This window comes from Dicentrarchus labrax, unplaced genomic scaffold, assembly GCF_905237075.1.
Source record: "Dicentrarchus labrax unplaced genomic scaffold, dlabrax2021, whole genome shotgun sequence".
Classification (NCBI taxonomy): Eukaryota; Metazoa; Chordata; class Actinopteri; family Moronidae; genus Dicentrarchus; species Dicentrarchus labrax.
The window spans coordinates 19868908-19887605 of NW_026136723.1; the positions used below are offsets into that span (position 1 = coordinate 19868908).

General features: G+C 40.0%; 2 protein-coding genes across 3 annotated transcripts; both read right to left on the minus strand.

Moving 5' to 3' along the window:
- Window positions 1-547: 547 nt before the first annotated feature.
- rnf115b (ring finger protein 115b) lies at window positions 548-6785 on the minus strand. Its single transcript, XM_051391176.1, has 10 exons — window positions 6689-6785; window positions 6327-6510; window positions 4788-4846; window positions 4531-4588; window positions 4231-4442; window positions 2864-2932; window positions 2690-2768; window positions 2424-2517; window positions 1375-1490; window positions 548-1180 (listed from the first exon to the last, which is right to left on the minus strand). Exons 2-10 carry the CDS (start codon window positions 6402-6404, stop codon window positions 1058-1060), a joined length of 888 nt encoding a protein of 295 aa, XP_051247136.1. The 5' UTR covers window positions 6405-6510; window positions 6689-6785; the 3' UTR covers window positions 548-1057.
- A 243-nt stretch (window positions 6786-7028) lies between these two features.
- scamp3 (secretory carrier membrane protein 3) lies at window positions 7029-16797 on the minus strand. 2 transcript variants are annotated; one of them, XM_051390220.1, is made up of 9 exons: window positions 16258-16797; window positions 15890-15970; window positions 14163-14276; window positions 13091-13211; window positions 12413-12541; window positions 10958-11117; window positions 10749-10850; window positions 9524-9641; window positions 7029-8036 (listed from the first exon to the last, which is right to left on the minus strand). In XM_051390220.1, the coding sequence occupies exons 1-9, from the start codon at window positions 16309-16311 to the stop codon at window positions 7887-7889; spliced, it is 1029 nt and encodes a 342-aa protein (XP_051246180.1). In that variant the 5' UTR covers window positions 16312-16797; the 3' UTR covers window positions 7029-7886. The 2 variants fall into 2 exon arrangements, with proteins under 2 accessions (XP_051246180.1, XP_051246181.1); XM_051390221.1 differs by lacking the exon at window positions 15890-15970.
- Window positions 16798-18698: the final 1901 nt, after the last annotated feature.

Genomic DNA, 18698 nt, shown 5'->3' on the forward strand with positions numbered 1-18698 from the left:
TAGTGCAAGATGATGTCATGTCTTCAGTTTGCTTGTTTTGTCTGACCAACTGTACAAAAACATATTTTATGATTGTAAAATTCAGAGAAAAGCAGCAAATCCTCACATCCTAGATACATTTTTAGCTTTATATTTATTATTTAGCTTAATAAATGACTTTTGCTGTTAATCAAGTATCGAAATTGGTGACAATGAATTTTATCACTATTTGATTAACTGTCTTTATTCTTTGCCACTCTATTGTGCTCTATAGCCAACCATTACACTCTACTGTGTCTATTTTATTACACTCTAATGTATTGGATTAGGCTTTATTGTACTTTATTGAGGTGAAAGATCTGGTCATCTATTAAGCGGTTAGAAGAACGCTGACCACAAAATGCAAAAGACACAGAAAAGCCTCAAATACACACTCAGAATAAAAACTACCCTGTTAACCCAACTGATTACTGAACTGACTGGCTGGTAGACAGATAAAAAGTCTGCAATATGGCTGTGAATACCTGGAATCGCTCATGATTAGGGAGATGAAAGAAGGTGCAGAGGGTGAGGATCACAGGGTTAGGCTTTAATAACAGCTTTAAATAGATGAGGAGATCAACGTTGAATCTTACTGGGTGGAAAAAGGTCCTCAAAATATATACGGCATCAGGAAATTGTTTTACCAAGAACCTCAATGATAAAGTTGTTACTTCATAACTCTGCAAACCCATAAAGCTCAGTGGTAATTAGTTCATGACATCAAAGTCAGTCATTGAGAAATCCACCTTAGAGGGCACCGTCGCGAGAAGGACACATCACCTCCACATCTTGATTGCAAACTTCAGGGTCCTTTTGTGTGTGCGCGTAGCTTAGAAATGGTGAAGATGTTGGAGTGAAAAACATAAAGGTCCTTAGCAACGATGCGTGATGTCAAATTCTAACAGTGATGCGTGTACTGTATTTTATTTAAAAGCAGTTGGTGCAGGTATAGTGGGCGGGTGGTGGGGAAAAGGTCTGAGGTGAGAAGCGTGTCTCTTAAAAACAGTAAAGGAGGTAGAGTTGCTTGGCCCGTTCCTCAGATCGCCTGCCTCTCCTGTTGCTCTGTCCTGATGGAGCGGGCTTCTGGAGGTTCTGACGTGGGCGGGAGGCTGTTGTCGACACCGTCAAGGCTTTTTCGGCACACTGGGCAGGTATCATGCTGTGAGAGGGGGAGAGAGAGAGACATACTTATTAAGGAAAAATGTCAGCGGTATAACAGCAGAAAACACGAGTCCAGATTTCTGGTAAAAAGGGTCTCTATGTTGTCGTCACAGACGTTTATTCAGGATGTGTGATACACCTTTAAAACCTCCATGACAAACCTAACTGACCACATCCACTCCTCGTCCTTACCAGCTCCAGCCAAGGCACTATACATTCACTGTGGAAGTAATGGAGGCAGGGTAGCTTCCTGACAGATTCCCCTAATGAATACTCCTCCCTACAAACTGGACACTCCAGCCTGCAGTCTGGGAGAGAAAAAACAGAAACAGAAGGTATGAGTGTGTGCATGGGGAAGAGACACACACAGAGACAGAAAAGTATATACAGAAAACACAGTCGTAAAATGTTTAATGATTCATTACGCCTCGAATGTGCAAGACAGGTCTATAGGCCATTACGGTGTAGCACAGTGATGCATTTGTAATGTAGTCCTCTGTCATTTCATGTAGCTGGCCCAGTTTAATGATGTGTGAATACAGATTTAGCAGCTTTCACACAACTTTACAATAAGTCACATTTTACCTCAGGTTTTTATAAATGGTCAATAAGTTATTATAATGCATAAATACAACCATGTTAGGGGTTGCTGTGTGAGCCACTACTGTTTAGAGGAAGCCAAAAAAACATAAAATGAATGACTTATTGATACCTGGCTGAGTGAGCAAAGGAAATATTGGAGAAGGAAAGGGAAGATGTGAGGAAGGAAGGACTGACAATAGAAGGGAAGAGAAGAGAAGGTAAGGTAAGGAGAGATAGGAGGAGGGAAGGAAAAATAGGAAGAGAAAAGAAAAGATAAAAGGAGGAAAAGCGAGAAATGAGATGTAAGAAGAGGAAAGAAAAGATAAGAGGAGGAAGAGAGTGAAGGAAAGATATCAGGGGGAAGGAATGATAGGAGAAGGAAGGAGGGAAGCCCAGACGGAAGTAGGAAAGGAAACACAAGAGGTCAACTCAACTAGTAGGAGGAGAGAGAATAGGAAGTTATAAGGAGGAATGGAAAGATTGAGAGCGAAAGAGGAACTTGTAAATCATATAGTGTGTGTAAGCTTGAGTGTAAAGTAGAAGCACTAATACAGATCTCATCATCAAAAGTCAAACTTTACAAATCAACCTCCTAATATAAGATGTACTGGACAGATCATGTGACCCCGTGCACAGTATGCTGTGCTGGGGATTGGTACCTGTTTGCTCTTGAGAGATGCAAACCGTTGGCAGTGATGAGATCATGTCCTTTTCTGCAGGGGGCGGACCAGTGCTCTCCAACTGTCCTAACAACTACAGGTGAGTGGGAGGAGAAACAACAAGAGTGTGGATATATATATGAGGGGCAGAGAGGGAAACAGGGGCTGTAAAACAAGAGAGTCGAACCTTGTGTCAAGACTATAATAGGAGATGAAAGTTTAGCTTTTTATTTTTGCTTAGAATCACTGCCTCGGATATCACTGACCTCTGTGATGACAGTGTCCAGACCTCCCTGACCCCATGCGTAATCTCCAGGGTTTGCGTACAACTGTAGCATGCTGGATCTGAGAGACAGAAACAGAGAGAGGGCGGTTGTCACACGGCGTTAGACTAAAATCAAAAGCAAATGATGTGAATCGAAAATTAAAAGGCGCTTTACAGTGTGGCTGGTGCAGCTCCGGGGTTTCCGTTGTTGGCAAACAGGCCGGCCAAGAACTGCTGCACGATCCTTGAAAGAGCAAAAACAGACAGCAAACATGTCTGCCTTAGTGTGCTTTCAAAACTCATCCTTAACTGTATCGATTTCAGTCACACCATGACTTTATGATTTTATTTAGGGTATGTAAAGTATTCTGCAGTCAATGACTAGGCACACAACAGATAAGGGGTTTTATACACATAGTAATACCGAGACAAAGGAGTGAGATTTATGTGACTACACTTTCAGACCGGAAGAAGAATAATGATTTCAAGTTTCACAGAGATCATTAAATATGGAAGCTTGGTGAATATATAGTAATGTAATAACTGTATAACCATTATCAGGTGACAGAATTACTGAAGTAAGAGTGGGAAAACTCCCCTAAACACTTATTGGTAATCTGTCCTGATAGTGGAGTACTGTCAAACAGTTATTACTTTAGTGTGAGTAAAAGATAAAACTGACTTAGATGTGATTTATAGTATTGAACAGCACGCCACACTATTCTTTATACAGCCGTCAAATAAACCTCAATAAAGTTTGTTTGTGAGTGAAACCTTTTTGGCTCCTTCATCATTTATGATCTGATGATATGAGTATGTAAAGGTTCTCCTCTAACATCAATTCTGATGACCAGATGAACCTGACATTGGATCTCAAAACTACATGACTCACCTCCGGTATTTTATCAGCATTTAAAAAATAACTATATTATAACGTAGCTAAGCCCAGTGTTTTGTTCCCCAGCAACAAGAATAATGTTCACTAATCTGCTGTGGAAGTTATTACAATGTAATTGCCAAGTATTTCATAATTTAAAAATTAATTATAGCATAACTAATTTTGAAATTATTTATGGTATCTCCATTTCACCCATTTACTTGTGTTTTGTTATCCAGTAATAATGTTACTATACTTGTAAATATAAAATAGATACTCCTTAAGTAAGTCCTTCTTAACCACATGGTTGTCATGCCATTATTCCCTAACCTCCTCTTTTTTTATTGATATCCCACATGCACTCATATATATAAATACACTGTAATTTGTGGGCTGTAATCTAAGTTTTAAGTTGAATAACTTCTTAAAGCGAATCAATCCAATGTAATGTTTCCATTCACAAAATTATACATTTATTTCTGTGCAAAAACAGCTGTTTATGTAATTAAACTGCATGTTGGTGGTTGTTGGTTCTGTATGTCTATCTTTAACTTCCTTGAACATTACCTCGGGAGATATAAATAGAAAGAAATATATGAATAACTAGCATACTGAAGGATTTTTACTCTATTTGAGTTCAGTTTCTGTGTACCATGTCCACACACCCTTCCACTGCAGGCCTTTGTTCAGGCCTGGTCGACCTCTCTTGCTCAGGCTGGGAAGGAGACTCTGGTTCTCCGACCTCAGCAGTGCCTGGTGACACCGGAGAAGGACGGCTCTGACCTGCAGATACCTGCTCGCTGTCGTCTGGGTCGGACTCTGAGGAGGGCGGATGCGACAGCAGAGCAGAGCGCTCCATAAACAGCAGCTGCCATAACTTGGAGAGAGACCAGAGAAGCAACGTGTCAAACAAAGCTTCAGAGAAAAGAGGAGTGTTCTTATTAAAATGCCATTTGTTCTCATACCTCTGAGAACAGTGTGTCTGAATCTTCACTGGTTGCAGATCTGCTGTCCTGCAGGAGACTAGACAGCAAAGTAAAATTCAGTTTTAACATCAGTTGGGCAACATGAAAAACACAACTCTTACCAGCCTGTAACTACTTAACTCTACAGTGATCTTTTTAAAACTTAGTGAACATGCTTTGAAACATTTTTATTAACCAGAGAGTCTGTTTCTCAACTCACGATATAAAGAACAGTAAACACCAACACTGAGCTGTACCTGGAGTCTTCTGTCACCTCCTCAATGAAGTCAGAGTCACATCTGGGGCAGACGAAATCCTTGAAAAGAAAAAGAAAACATAAACACTACCCAGACAAAAGTATGTGGACACTCAGATTTCTCATCCAAACTATGGGTAATAAGCTGCTGTTATAACAGCCTCCATTCTTCTTGGGCGGCTTTTGATAAGATTTTGGGACCTGGTGGCAGAGATTTGCTCTCACTCAGCCTCAAGAGCATTAGTGAGGTCGCCACCTGGTCCACAGTCAGTGTTCCAGTTCATCCCAAAGGTTGTTGGATGAGGCTGTGTGCAGACCAGTCTTCTTCTTTCACACCAAATGTGGGAAAACAATTCTTTATTCTTTATAGATATGGCCTCAAGATTGTTTGCATTTTATTAGGTATACAGACAGTAAAGGTGTGGAGTTAGAGATGACCTGAAACAAAGGGTCAAACTTGTTGTTATATGGTATCTTAACCACTAGGCCACCAGGAACCAGGTCGCTGTCATGCTGAAGCAGAAAATGGCCTGTTTCCAAACTGCTGCCACAAAGTTGGAAGTGCACTATTGTCTAAAATATGATCGTATACTGCTGCATTACATTAATTAGAAGTAAGGGACATAACCCAAGGCACAAAAAAAACAGCCACATGACCAAAAAGTACACAAAAATGAGGCATCCTGGTGGATTAGAGTTTATAGGCACATTGTTATTGCAATGGCCCTGGTCACATGTCCTCATTACGTCTGTGGCTACGTCAACTAAAAATAATCTTTAACTAAATGTATCTGCACATGGATATATAGACATATATTTTTGTCCATAAAGTACAGATTGATCCATTATCTCTGTCTCTCCTTCTCACATAGAAACACACGTGCGCTTTTGCGCCATCATAACAATATCCGTGCGTAATCGTGCCATAAAACGTGTCAGCTGCGCACCAAATGCGCTCCAGCAGTGACTGCCACGGCGCACTCTGAACTTAACCACCAGGACAATTTAAACTCAAAAGAAAAATTGGTAAAAGTTAAACCTCTTTCAGTTGGACTGAGACAAAACGGAGGGCAAAACAAACCGCAGTGGTTAAAGGCACCTGCGGATCTGTGGCATGTAACAGTTAAGAAAGCCCTGTACGTGCTTGCTGGTGCATGTGGTGACACCCGGCCAGCCCCTCTTACGTCTCTCACACGCAGTTGACAGTAGACAACTGGACACAGTCGCCAACAGTGGTGTTTCTAAATATGGCAACGTGAATCGCCAGATTTGACTCCCTCTCTCTCTCTCTCTCTCTAAAGTAAGATATTGGTGCATGCTGTACGCACATAGTTATACAACCACCAACTGGCTGTCATGTGTGCGCTTTAGTGATCCCATTGATTATAATGACAGAGCAAACTCGTAAAAAATCAATAGTAAACCAGTAGTAGTAGTAAAAGAAGGAGATTTAAAAGTATCTATCCTTTCCTCTCTGTGTGGTTCCCAGGTTTGTGCGTGTGGAATAAAAATTAAAAAAACACTCTCCAAAGTGACTCACCGGGAGTTCTGGGTTAGTTTCACATTTACAGCAGTGACAGAAAAACCGGTGTTGTGGTGTCTCCGCAGCCTCCGCCATCTTCACAGTGAAGCGCAGAGACTGACGTCGGTGTGGCAGCCCATAAAAGTCAGAGGATCAGAGTTGTCCTGCAGGGTTTGGTGCCCGGGACATGTCAGAAAACTGTCTACAGATGGCACATTTTAATCGACAATGAGCAGGCAACACACTCCCCACACTGTCATTTGTTATAAATAAAAGGTTAAGTATTTATCTTGTTACATAATCAACAAAATGTGCCAAAAAGTTAAAAATATACATATATGTAGCTATAAATTGACCTGTGGCTTCATGATCAGACTTGCCTCGTTCAGTGCTCCAAAAATCAAGATGCCAAAAAGAAACCCAAAACTCAGAAAGCAACAAGTTGTCAGGATGACATCACGGCTGCAGTTTCCTCCAAGTGTGTGTAGGTGTCGCCAGAGAATAAAAAATGTTTTTAAAAAAGGAGGCTCTTTTCTTTTTTAAACGACACAAATGTGTGCTGCCTGGATTTTAAGTTTCTCTCTCGGTTCAGTGCAGAACTCGATTAAAGCGGTTTCCTAGCAACGCATTACCAGTTAAGATATAAACTGTCAGTATGTAAAACACAATCAAATTAATAATGAGTAAATCAATAAGATGAGGCGTAATAAGTGCAGTAGATTGTGTAAGCATGACAATATATTTTTATTAAAACCAAAGACAGTGAGCTGTAATAATCATAGGAACCACAAGCAACACCAACAGAACAGTGACAGATATATTTGTAACCGAAAACAACACACGTTCATAATCTTTACAGTATGAGAGGTTTTGGCAAGAAAAGGTAAATAGGCATTCTCATTTGAAATAATAACAACTTGTTAGTTAACACTTAGGCAATAACAAACGAACAAACAAACAAAAAAAAAGTGTTGGCCAAAGTTGAGCCAGTTAGTTATGGATCAAATGTTAAAAATGGCAACATTTCAGTGTTCAGCTCCGACTCTTTGTCTCAAACATGGCTCCACACAAACACAACGTATACATCCAAGTCATTTTAAAAAATGGTGAATATCCAGGCTACAACTGTCCCACTTGGCACACATCTTGTTTAGTTTTTTTTTTTTTCTTATACAAAAAAAAAAAAAAAGAAGCATTTTCCCTGCATTCACTGATACAACGGCGCTAAATTTAATACAACTTCACATCTTATTTTTTTTTCACATCTCACACCATCTCTCTAAATGTTGAATCAATCAATGATTTGCTGACTCCTGGTTTGGCAATGTAGCTAACTTGTCCTGTACACCTTTTAGAAATTAGACATCCCCCACCTCTGTCTCATGCACGTGCCCTGAAGTTCAGTTGCCCAGGGATAATTAGACTTGGTCCCCCCCCCCCCCCCCACCCACCCACCGCAACCCCCACATCAAATTCTAATCACCTGCGGGGAAATAAATACCAGACTGATCCTCTATCAAGCTGAAAGGGCCCCTCTCCTCCTCTACTTCTCACCCTCCCAACCCCTCTCGTCCCTCTCTATCGGGGTGCGGTGAAGGCCCCCGTGGCGGCGTTGGTGGCGGCGTTGGCAGCTGCCTGGCGTACGGCCTGATTGGACATGACTCCGGTGGCGAACTCGGCCTGGGCCTTCTGAAAGCTGGCATCGGTCTGCCTGTACAGACTGTGGACCTGAAGAAGAGAAGAGCAGAGCACGCTGACACCTGATCCATGCAGCAGTTCATCATCATATCATGCACATTGTGAGGGTGAAAGTAATACTCAGAACCCGATATCGGGGCTATTCTTCGGACTGTTTGTTATCCACCGAGTGCTTCATGGTAGGTGCACCACCTGGGCGCAGGCGGTTGAGAGTATTTGCACAGACCAGGTAGAAAGTGCAAATACACCTCAACGATTCTCTTTTCTTTGACTTATTTCCGGACAGGTGACCTACTAGATCATGTCACAGTATCTTCTTATTGTCTGCCGTTCAATTTTTAGCCGTATTGAGAGTATTTACAAGCACAGTGCACCTTAAAACTGCAGTAGGTAACTTTTATAAAGATGTCTGAGAGAGATAATTGATTGTTGAGTGTCATTCCCAGGTTGTCAAATATCAACACTATGGGCAGGTGGCTTAAAGATAGTTAAATGTTGTTGTTGTTGTTGTTGTGGTTGTTTTTGGTCAGATAAGGTGGATTCTTGCAAATGTCAGCACTAAAGGAGCCAGAGGGGTTATTTTTTTGTGAAACTTACCTACTGCAGCTTTAATATTCAAGTATTATTAGACTTAAACGTACTATTCCTTCACTTAATGATTGGATTTAAACGAGTACTTTACTCGGACTAACAATTCTGATTATTCTTCTGCCCTTTCGTGTGAATTTCTGCATTTGAAATACATTTATTAAATAACATTTCATTCCATAAAGCAAGATTACCAGTTAGTTTCAGTTTAGTTTCTATAGATGTATGAATAAGTCTGGCCTATGTTACCATGGAAACTCATGCTGCCAGACTAGCCTGGTCCAGGTCAGATTAGTTTTCAGGCTAAACATGTTGCAATCTGCCCGACAAAAGCATAGAGTTCTCTCAAAGCTTCCTCCCTTTCAGTTCCTTTTTACTGCTGCACTTTGAGTACATGTAAAATGTAAACTACATTTTATAATTAATGCCGGTTGTGTGAAGGTACGTTATCAACTCCAATTACAAAGTAGTTAGTTGGTATTATTAAAAATGTTACCGTAAATCATGACAATCACACAATGAAATAAAAGAAAAGTCTGACTTTGATCTGACAAAGAAGCCAAATCCTGCACAGTCGTCAATGCAGCCAAGTTCAAACAGCCAGAAACAAAACTGTTTGATCGGAAATGAGTGGCTAAGATCTTTTATTTATTAAGGGCCACGCCTGAAGTCAGATGATCAAAAACATGCATACTGTTATAATCATGTTTGTAGGTTTCTCATGTTCCATTAAAATTAATTCTGAATTAGATTGAAACCAGAATGAGAATCCGCTCAATAAACACAACACAAGTCACACTTTGTCTTTTTGCTCTGAATATCCTGTTAATTGGGTCAGACTGGGACACCTTGTAAAAACACAACTTTAAATCTCAGTCACTACCTGTGAATTTTTCCCCTGCATGTAAACAAATTTATTCAGTTTTCACCTTCTTCAACATGACAACCCCCATGGCGGCTTGGGCAGTAAAGAGGATGGCATTCATCATCATGATCGCACCGACGGGGACACTGTGCTTCAGAGCGGCCAGGCTCACGATCCACCCACTGAGGGACAGACACAGAGACACAGAGACACACAGGTGAGGAGGAGGAGGGGGGGGGCAATTAATATCCTCATTTGCACCTGGACTTAAAAAAAGCAATCTGTTTGTTACCCAGACAATGACTTTCACACCTGGTATTAATTATGTACTCATTATATTTGTTCCGTCAGCATTCTGCTCTATTAAGGACACGTATTTAAAGCAGAGGAGAGTTAACAAAATAAAGTGTGTGATGCAAGAAAAAGTTTCACTGCCTTTCATTGCAAACTGTTTTTTTTCATTACAAACATTGATATGTCACTATGGGGAAAAAAACCACAGGCTTAATTAATAAAAAAAAAGTCTTATTATGGTACTTAAAACCACACTGAAAATACTCCACTACAGGTAAAAGACCTGCATTCAAAATGTTGCGTAAAAGTATGTAAGTATAAGAAAATAGTCTTAATTTATATTTATCTATATTCTATAAGATCATCATCATTGTAGCTGTCCTGTGAGAACCAAGTAACAATGTATCAATGCATTTTCCAGCTAATCCAAACAGGTTTTTTTAATTGTTTTTTTAGTTTAAAAAGTGGGAACATTTCCTCAATCTATAAAGAAACACTTCCTTTAGTTTAACAGACAAATTCAAATTCAAAATGGCCAAATTTGGAGGTGCATGGTTTTAACACAGCAGGATGGGATTACATATCATAACTTTAAAAGTAACTAAAGCTGTCACACGAAGGTAGTGGAGTAAAGAAGTGCAATATTTGCCTCTGAGGTATAGTGGAGTAGAAGTATAATGTAGCATAAAATGCAAATACTCAAATACAAGCACCTCAAACAGTACTTAAGTACAGTAGTTGAGTAAATATACTTTCCAGGGCTTTGCTATTGCACATGCTGGCTCACTGGCACAACTAACTGGGACACTTGAGTGGAACAGAGCCACCATTAATGTTATTAGTTACATCAAATGTGGGCCTGTGGTCGCTGTGCATGAGCTTTTAAGGTAACCAGATACAGATGTTTTTTAAGCAGGTTTTAACATGTTAAACATGAACTGCAAAGAGAGTCATGCATCTGTATATCACAGACATGGTTTGCTTATTAGTCATACCTGAAACCCCATCCAGGGATACCAATAGTCATGATGACGTAGACGATAACTTGGGCAAAGAAAATGAAGAAGAAGGCAAAGAAATTGAAGGAGCTGTCACTCCTAGAGGAGAGGAAAAAAGCAATAAATAAAGGATAAAAGTTACACATTTTGGCCGACGCGTATCTTTGGTAAGTGTTCTTTTTTAAAATTGGGATGGTGGCACACACCTGAAGGCTTTGTACACAGGACGGTACCAGCAGACAAAAGAGCATGGGGTGAAGAGGAGGGCCCAGAGAATGGCGAGGCCCAGCCCAACACCATTGGTGGTGTCCACGCAGAACATGGCCAGGGAGGAGATCAGGTTGAAGAGCAGCGTGCCAGTGCAGACTAGACATTAATAAAACAGGACAATAAAAAAAAAAAGGAGACACAAAGTATAGAAGGATGAATGGGAGCAATTAAATAAGAGTGAAGAGCACTGCAGTCTTTGTTGCTTTGTTACACAGGTGTGGACTAGAACACTAATTCAACCTTCCCCTCTCTAAAGAAAAAGCCAACTTGGATTTGGCTGATGCAATATTACACTTCATATTACTCCCCTTTGCGTACTGCCAGGTTTAGAGATGGCCTTAGGTCAAAGAAGTCAAGAAGGAAGTTTATAACATTATAAAAAAAACACTGTTTTGAGTTCTTATATAATTTATAGTATTATATCTACTTTACACACATAGAGAAGGACTGACCTCTCGGCCTCTTTGCTTTATAGCGGATTTAACATTATGTGCAGTCAATATATGACAGTTAATGGGAACTATATTAGGTGTTCAGACAGAGGTAAAATAAAAACCACTGAGTTAACCAAAGACAGTAATAAGGAACTAAAACATAAAGCAGAGCTCACATGTTGACAGGAAACATGACAATATGTCAAATATTATTATATTTGCATTCTACAGTTTTATAAGCCAGAGGTTCCAGATCCCCTGGGTCTAGGACCGGTGCCAGGCGCTGGAAGATTTGCTACCATTTGCTATGATTCAGCCAAAAAAATAATAAAAAAATAGTAGAATAATAATTATATAAGCTAATAGGCTATTACTCTACAGGCTAGTAATTATCCAAGTAGGTCATAAGAATGAAAGGTAACCAGTCCATCATCACCTCCTTTAGGCAATCAGAAGTATAAATAAAATATAATGTGAGTTATAGAGAACTCTCACTTCCTTTTTCTGTGGTTTTATTTAAATCACACTTTAGACCCACTTTAACTTTATCTCCAGCATGCATACTGACAGGGGTTTGGCCATTATGATCTGAAACTTTGAGGTAGGTCAATAAGAACAACTTCTTTATTTTCCCTGGATGAAGACAGCTGAACCTTCAGTTGGTTCCTCAATTTGACGGTAAAGTGTGAAAGTCTCTGTACAAACATTCCAGCTCGTACTGCAGACAGCACAGTAGAAGTCACATGGACGTGAGTCAGCCCTAAGGTTCAATTACTGAAGTCATTCTCCAACTTCTACTAATAAATCTTAACTGGTGGAGAGTTTAGAGTCAGTGTAGTTTCATCGTCTATAAAGTCCCACTGTCCTCTGACACCACACGACCCAAACCCCCTTATGTTGCAACAATGATGCCGGGAATTCACACAACGGCACATAATAAGAGTTACAGGAACTCACACAGCCAGAAGTAGTACATGATGGTGACGGTGCGCTGGAAGTGCTGAGCGATCTCCACATTGATGTCCTGGTAGAAGCAGGGGCCCACGGGGCAGAATGAAGGCAGCGGGGGCCAGTTGTTCTGACGAGCTAATGAAGAGAAGAGGGGGAAATTTCAGTCACAGAGATTTCTTTTGAAGTCATTAAATCAATAACACATTTAGGCATCTTAGGTATTTATTTACCATAAAACTTAAATTAAAAGCGGGGTCTTAATTAAACGCCTGGTCTGGATTTTATAGAGATTCTCTGGATGTAATAAACCTCTAAAAACCCACGAGTCGCCCACTTGAGCAGATTCTAAGCTGCTTAGATCGCCTACACAAATATAAAATTCTCCACAATTTACTCATTCAGTTAATATTACAGAAACTATGAGCACCAAAGTATCAAATGAATGATTCATAATCGATATGTTATTTGATAGCACCATTTTTTATACAAGAAATATTCATACTGGTAAATATACAATAAACAATTTGATAGTATTTCTCCTCTTTGTTGAGCAAGAAGTTTGCGCAAAATTAATTAAAAGGCCTGTCTCAAATACAGGCAATATGAGCCCAGGCTATAAATTGGAGGTTTTACAGTATTCACTTAATGTTTGTCATGTTTAAGCTCATGCGCTCTTCTTCTTACAGGCTCCAGGTCCGAGGCTGTGCGACTCCAGCTCCCTCTCTCTTCTCTCCAGCTCTCGGGCTTTCTTCTCCAGCTCCTCCTGCTTCCTCAAGAGCTCTGCTGTGGTAGCGTTCACTGCAGTCTAACACAGTAAGACACACTGTGTAAATGATGCATCAGAACTGCACGTCAAAGAGACAGGTTGTGTTTGCCTCGTAAATAATGAATAAGGATTATGTAAAAGACCCGGTATCATAAGAGGATTCACAGATGAGATGCTTTCAGGGTACGTATGTGAATTTATGTATCGGCGTTAGGTTAGTTAGTTAAGATTAGATGTGGTTTTGGTTTTTGGTTTCTGCCTAAAACTGAATAGAGATCCGTCCTGTTGATGATTTGGGGAATTTCAGGATCCATAAAAATACTTTCCACGATGAAGGACAGACTTTGTGTTCTACGGACATCTCTAATATTCAATGTCCAACAACACTGCAAGTACAATCCTATCTCTGTGCATCCGACTGCCACTGAATGTGCGGATATTAAGATCAGATGGTGAACCTTAGTCTGAAGAAGTGGTTCCCAACTTTGTTCTTTAAGGGACTAAGTGACATGTTTTATGGATATTTCACATTATAATCAATGCAGAACAATAACAGTACAGAACAACTTACTGTACAATTAACCCAAATAGAGTGTAAAATTAGCAATTTGGATGACATTTAAGTAGATTATTTCCTATAAACATTGCATCAGAGATGAGTTTTCCTGATATTTTAGGAACTTTTTATACAATTATCTGTGTGTATTGTGTATTTTTAATTTTTTCTTAACAATAATACAGACTTAACAGGTGTTTTCTTCTCCCTGATGTTTGTCAGAGAGTGAAGGATCTGTGAATGCATTTTGTAAAAATAACATTAATATAGGCCTACTATATTTTAAAAAGTATTCTTACACCCCTTAAAATCAAGAAGGCCTCGTGACCCTCCGTGAAGCTTTGGCGACCCCTAGTGGGCATCCTAACCCCCAGGTTGGGAACCACAGGTCTAAAGTGCAGCAACAAGTGTGTTTAACATTGCAGCACGTGTACCTGGGAGGTATAGGAGCCATAGTTGCGAGGCTCAGTAGGTGTTGTCCTGCTGGGCGGAGTCTGTGCCGGCACAGCTGGAGCAGAGGGAGAGGTGGCTTCATACGGTGGTGGAGGCTGGAACAGAAAACATAACACATCAGTTTCACCTCATGTGGAACAACCTGTAAGCGACAATTTAAATAATTTTCACCGTCAGTTTTTTAGTTTCATGTCTACCATAAAATGTATAAATTACTGACAATACTGGAGAAACCAGAACATAGAAGATTTTAATTATCCATCTTTCTTTTCAAGGCTTTTGAGATAAACTTTAACATCTAAATTAAACATCCATTCAACTATTTTAACCTCTAATCAGAATACTTCAAGGTTACCATTTTAAAAGACCCATGTAATAACATTTATAGATGTTTGTATTAACTTCCTTCTCTCCAGAAGCATACATAATATTATAAGTAATCACAGACCAGCAGAATCTGAGGGACAAAAAGAATGAAGCACATCAGATCATAACTTTTCTTTCATATGATCGGGTCATTTCTCAGTCACGGCCCACAAACACACAATGGTGAAAACTGTTGATTTAAAAAGGACAGTGCCCGTACCAGAGTGAGTCTGCGTTATATCAAACACAGACACAATCATCTGTAAATAACTGTAGGAGTGAGCATGACGCTCGAGGGACTAGTTTCAGTTTCAAACATCCCAAACGAGTCCCAGTTCAGTTCCCTGTAGCTGCAGTATTTGCCAATATCAGCAACTGACAGGAAGTACACGTGGACCCACGCTGTTTCCTAGCAACAGAACTCCAATAACACGGTCCATAACTTAGACCCAAAGCGGTTTCCTAGCAACAAAAGAAACTCTATAACAGCGATGTGTACATTAAAGCTCCGGCTGCTTTCTGCTTTCCATGGCAGTTGATCTTTTATCGTATAATGAAGCACATTCATGTACAATCCAGTCTTCATACTCAAGTCTACATATAGGGACACGGATATATATTTGATAGAGCACAACATCAGCTGATGGACTAATGTTGTTAAGGTGGGAGCAGTTTTATTTTCCTAACCTTGTAGACTTTGTGGAGAGGTTTTTCTAGGCCCCGGTTTCCAGACAAATGAATTGCCACTATCGTCTGTGATTTGTTCATCGATTCAAACAGGATAAATGAGCCAAATGAAGCAAAATGGCATCTCATTTGGATTATGAGGCTACTAAAGCTCTGCGGCAAGTTAAATGCTGCCAGTTTCTGTATTTGAAAAACAACTGAACGTGCCAAAAACATGCCTTTATTCGTTTATTTACTAGTTTACAACAGATAACCTCCCGTCGCTTGCAGCCATCTCTGGGAGCAGTGCTGATCGAGACTGTAAACACAACGACTATTGGATTAAACATTCAACTAAGTGGCAATACAGTCTCATTATCGGGGCTACATTTCTGCAGCCTCATGCTTACAAGTTGCATAATTCAGAATGAATTAATACAAATGACCTCACAGCAACGCAGGAGCTCGGTGTTACTTCAGTTAGAGAGAAAACACACAGACAAGTGGAGGGGGAATGGGTGGTTAATGGGGGTAAAGCAGCACATCTTCTCTGTCCATGGCAAAATAAAGGAATAAAGGATACTGTTGTGGTTTTTTTTTTTATCTGCACAGTAGCGCACATTATCAACAATTCTCCCAGTATTATCTCACAGATAAGGAAGGGAATATTGCTCACCCCAGTCGTATTATCAAATGGGTTGTACAGGTCCAGTGTGGCATATCCTGTGTTGCTGCTGTGTTGAGTCACTGCAGGGTCCTAGCAGACACATCAAAAGGCTCATTTAAAAATCATACATAACGTTTGACCTGCTGGAAACATCCAATCCATATTTACCAAAATCTTTTTTCTTTTAAGTCAATGTAATCACTGTTAATAAGAGCTACAAGTTGGTAAAGATTAGGGAAGGGAGGAAGGCCCAGAAAAAAGGCACACATCGTCACATGAGCAACAACACGCCTGCTGTTACACAGATTTACATCCAGCAGACAGCTTTATCTTCACTCTGCACACACTCACAATAAAACAGGCCTTATTTCACCAACCTGGAAAGGGTTTTGGTCTTCCATCGGCTCTGGAAAGCTGGTGTATTTTGACATATCGATGGCTCTGTTGTTTTAGTTTTTTTTGTTGTTGGAAGGGGATGATGATAAGGAGAGGTAGGAGGGAGGGAAGGGGGGAGAGAGAGCTAACGTCAAGTAGCCACCACTTGATGCTAAACTTAACGTCAGTCGGGGAAGGGGAGCAAACAGCGTCAGTCGGCCCTTTTCTGGCAGGTTAACAAAAAAAAAAAACGTTAGTGCGTTAGTTTGTGTTTTCTATATCGAAAGAGCCGCCGGTGCGGTCGGTTTATCCGGTCCACTATCTACCCGCCCCTCCTCCGGTGCTCATCTCTCCGCGGTTCGGATAGCAGGTGAACACGACTCGGTGTTCGGTTGATGGTTGTATTCCCCCTCCGGTCCCCGAGTGGCAGGGTCTGGGTTAGAGAGAGCAGAGCGGACCCGTTATTTTTTTTTTTTTTTTTATACCGCAGGGAGAACAACCGCGGAACAGGAAGTCATCCAGCCGAAGACTCGGTCATGTGACCACTGCTGCGGCAGAGGAGCACGTGGGAGCGCGAAGGGGGCGGGGCTGAACGTGCGTCTGTAAAAATAATGTTTTTAAAATGGTTTAAAAATTAATTAATTCATTTCATATATAAAGTAAAAATAGGTTATCACAATAAACGTGTTTTTAAAAAGGTTAAAAAAATAAATTAATAAGTATATTAAGTAAAAAAAAACGTTATCACAATAAACATATTGGATATTAGATTTTAAAAAATCCCAAAACAATAACAGACATAATAAAAACCTTTTATTATTACTATTATTACTATTGTGATTATTATTAATTTATTTTATATAACGCTTTATATGCTTTATATGGTAACAAAAGACAGAAAGCAGAAACAGCAAAGGCAATATCAGTATAAAAACAATCACTATAACAACAGTACAGCATAAAAAACAAAAAGAAAACAGGTGGAGCAATAAAAAGGAGAGAAGGAGGGGGGTAGATGGATAGGTATCCTTATTTTTTCCAAATAATATTTTTTTTTGGATAGCATTGATGGCGTACTTTAAAACAGACAACTCTAAGCTTCTTTGTAATATTAAGGCCAAGGACTAAAAATGTTCCCACCTTCCACAGTAATGGACTGAAATGGTACAATGTCTCTCTGAAAGTGGGACGTGATTCTACTGTTCCAGTTTGTGGGATTACATAAAAAAAAGACATACCTCTCCTACTATGGTGTCATTCAAAGGTAAAGTACAATGAAGAAGATGTGGCTCAGTGTTATCACACCTTTGGGAATGACACCTGTTGTACAATAGTACTAGGGTTGTTATTATTAGAATAGGGTTAGGCATTTAACTGTCCTCTGTATCTCAGCCAATCATATGTCTGGATGCAAATTTAGCCAAAACATGTTTCGATTAGGCCCAGACCGTTGAGGTTAATCCAGGTAGACCTCATTATTCCTCTAGAGAGTTTTCCTTTTTAAACCAAGCTACACTTAAGCTGCAGACATACAGTGTGTCTGTTTTATCTCAGTCTTTTCCTGGTGTTTATGTAGCCTTTCATTTTAATGTTATGCTCTTCTTCCAGTAGATGTCACCCTTGCACCTTGAAGGACTAAATTGCCCCCCAACCTCTCTGGTCTTTCAGCTGACTAATGTGATTCTCAGGAGGAATGAGGGACTTGAACCTCAGGCAGGTGCAGCAACTCAGGTAACAAGAAAATAAACATTTATTAGGTTTTATCATATTTTAATTACATTAGATACACATACAACATGCACTCAAAAATAATCCTATAATTGAATCATTGTTGCTCCAAATATGTTACTTTATGTAACTGCTTTATCCACAAGAGCTATTAGATGTGAGTGAATATTTGGGCACACAGTGATAAGGTGCTAGCTCGTATGAAGGTCGATTGCTGAAAGGTTTTTTCTTTGTACTTCTCAAGCCTGCATTCACAGACTGAGCAGGAATGATTACGTCTTTAGTTTACACACGCTTCATGGCTTAATGCCCTCCTACATTGTAGCCTGGCCTGTTTTCATCCTCTTCTCCTACAAGTCACATGGGGTCACATGGGTGAGGGCAGTCATATGATTTCATTACAAACACATAGGCTGTTCTGTTCACACACACACACACACACACACACACACACACACACACACACACACACACACACACAAATGTACAGTACTACTGTACATTCCTTGTTACTGAATAGGTCTTCACACATGTGACCAGTCTATTTATGCACAAATAGACACATTAATGAACAATAACCTATCTGTAAATTGGGTTTGGGTGTAAATATAATATGTGTGTGTTTATTAGTGGTAGTAGAGTCAGGAAACTCATGATAACAGCTTAGCATCAGAGTTATTTAATTCAGCCTTTAAGTAGCTTTACCTTTGGACAA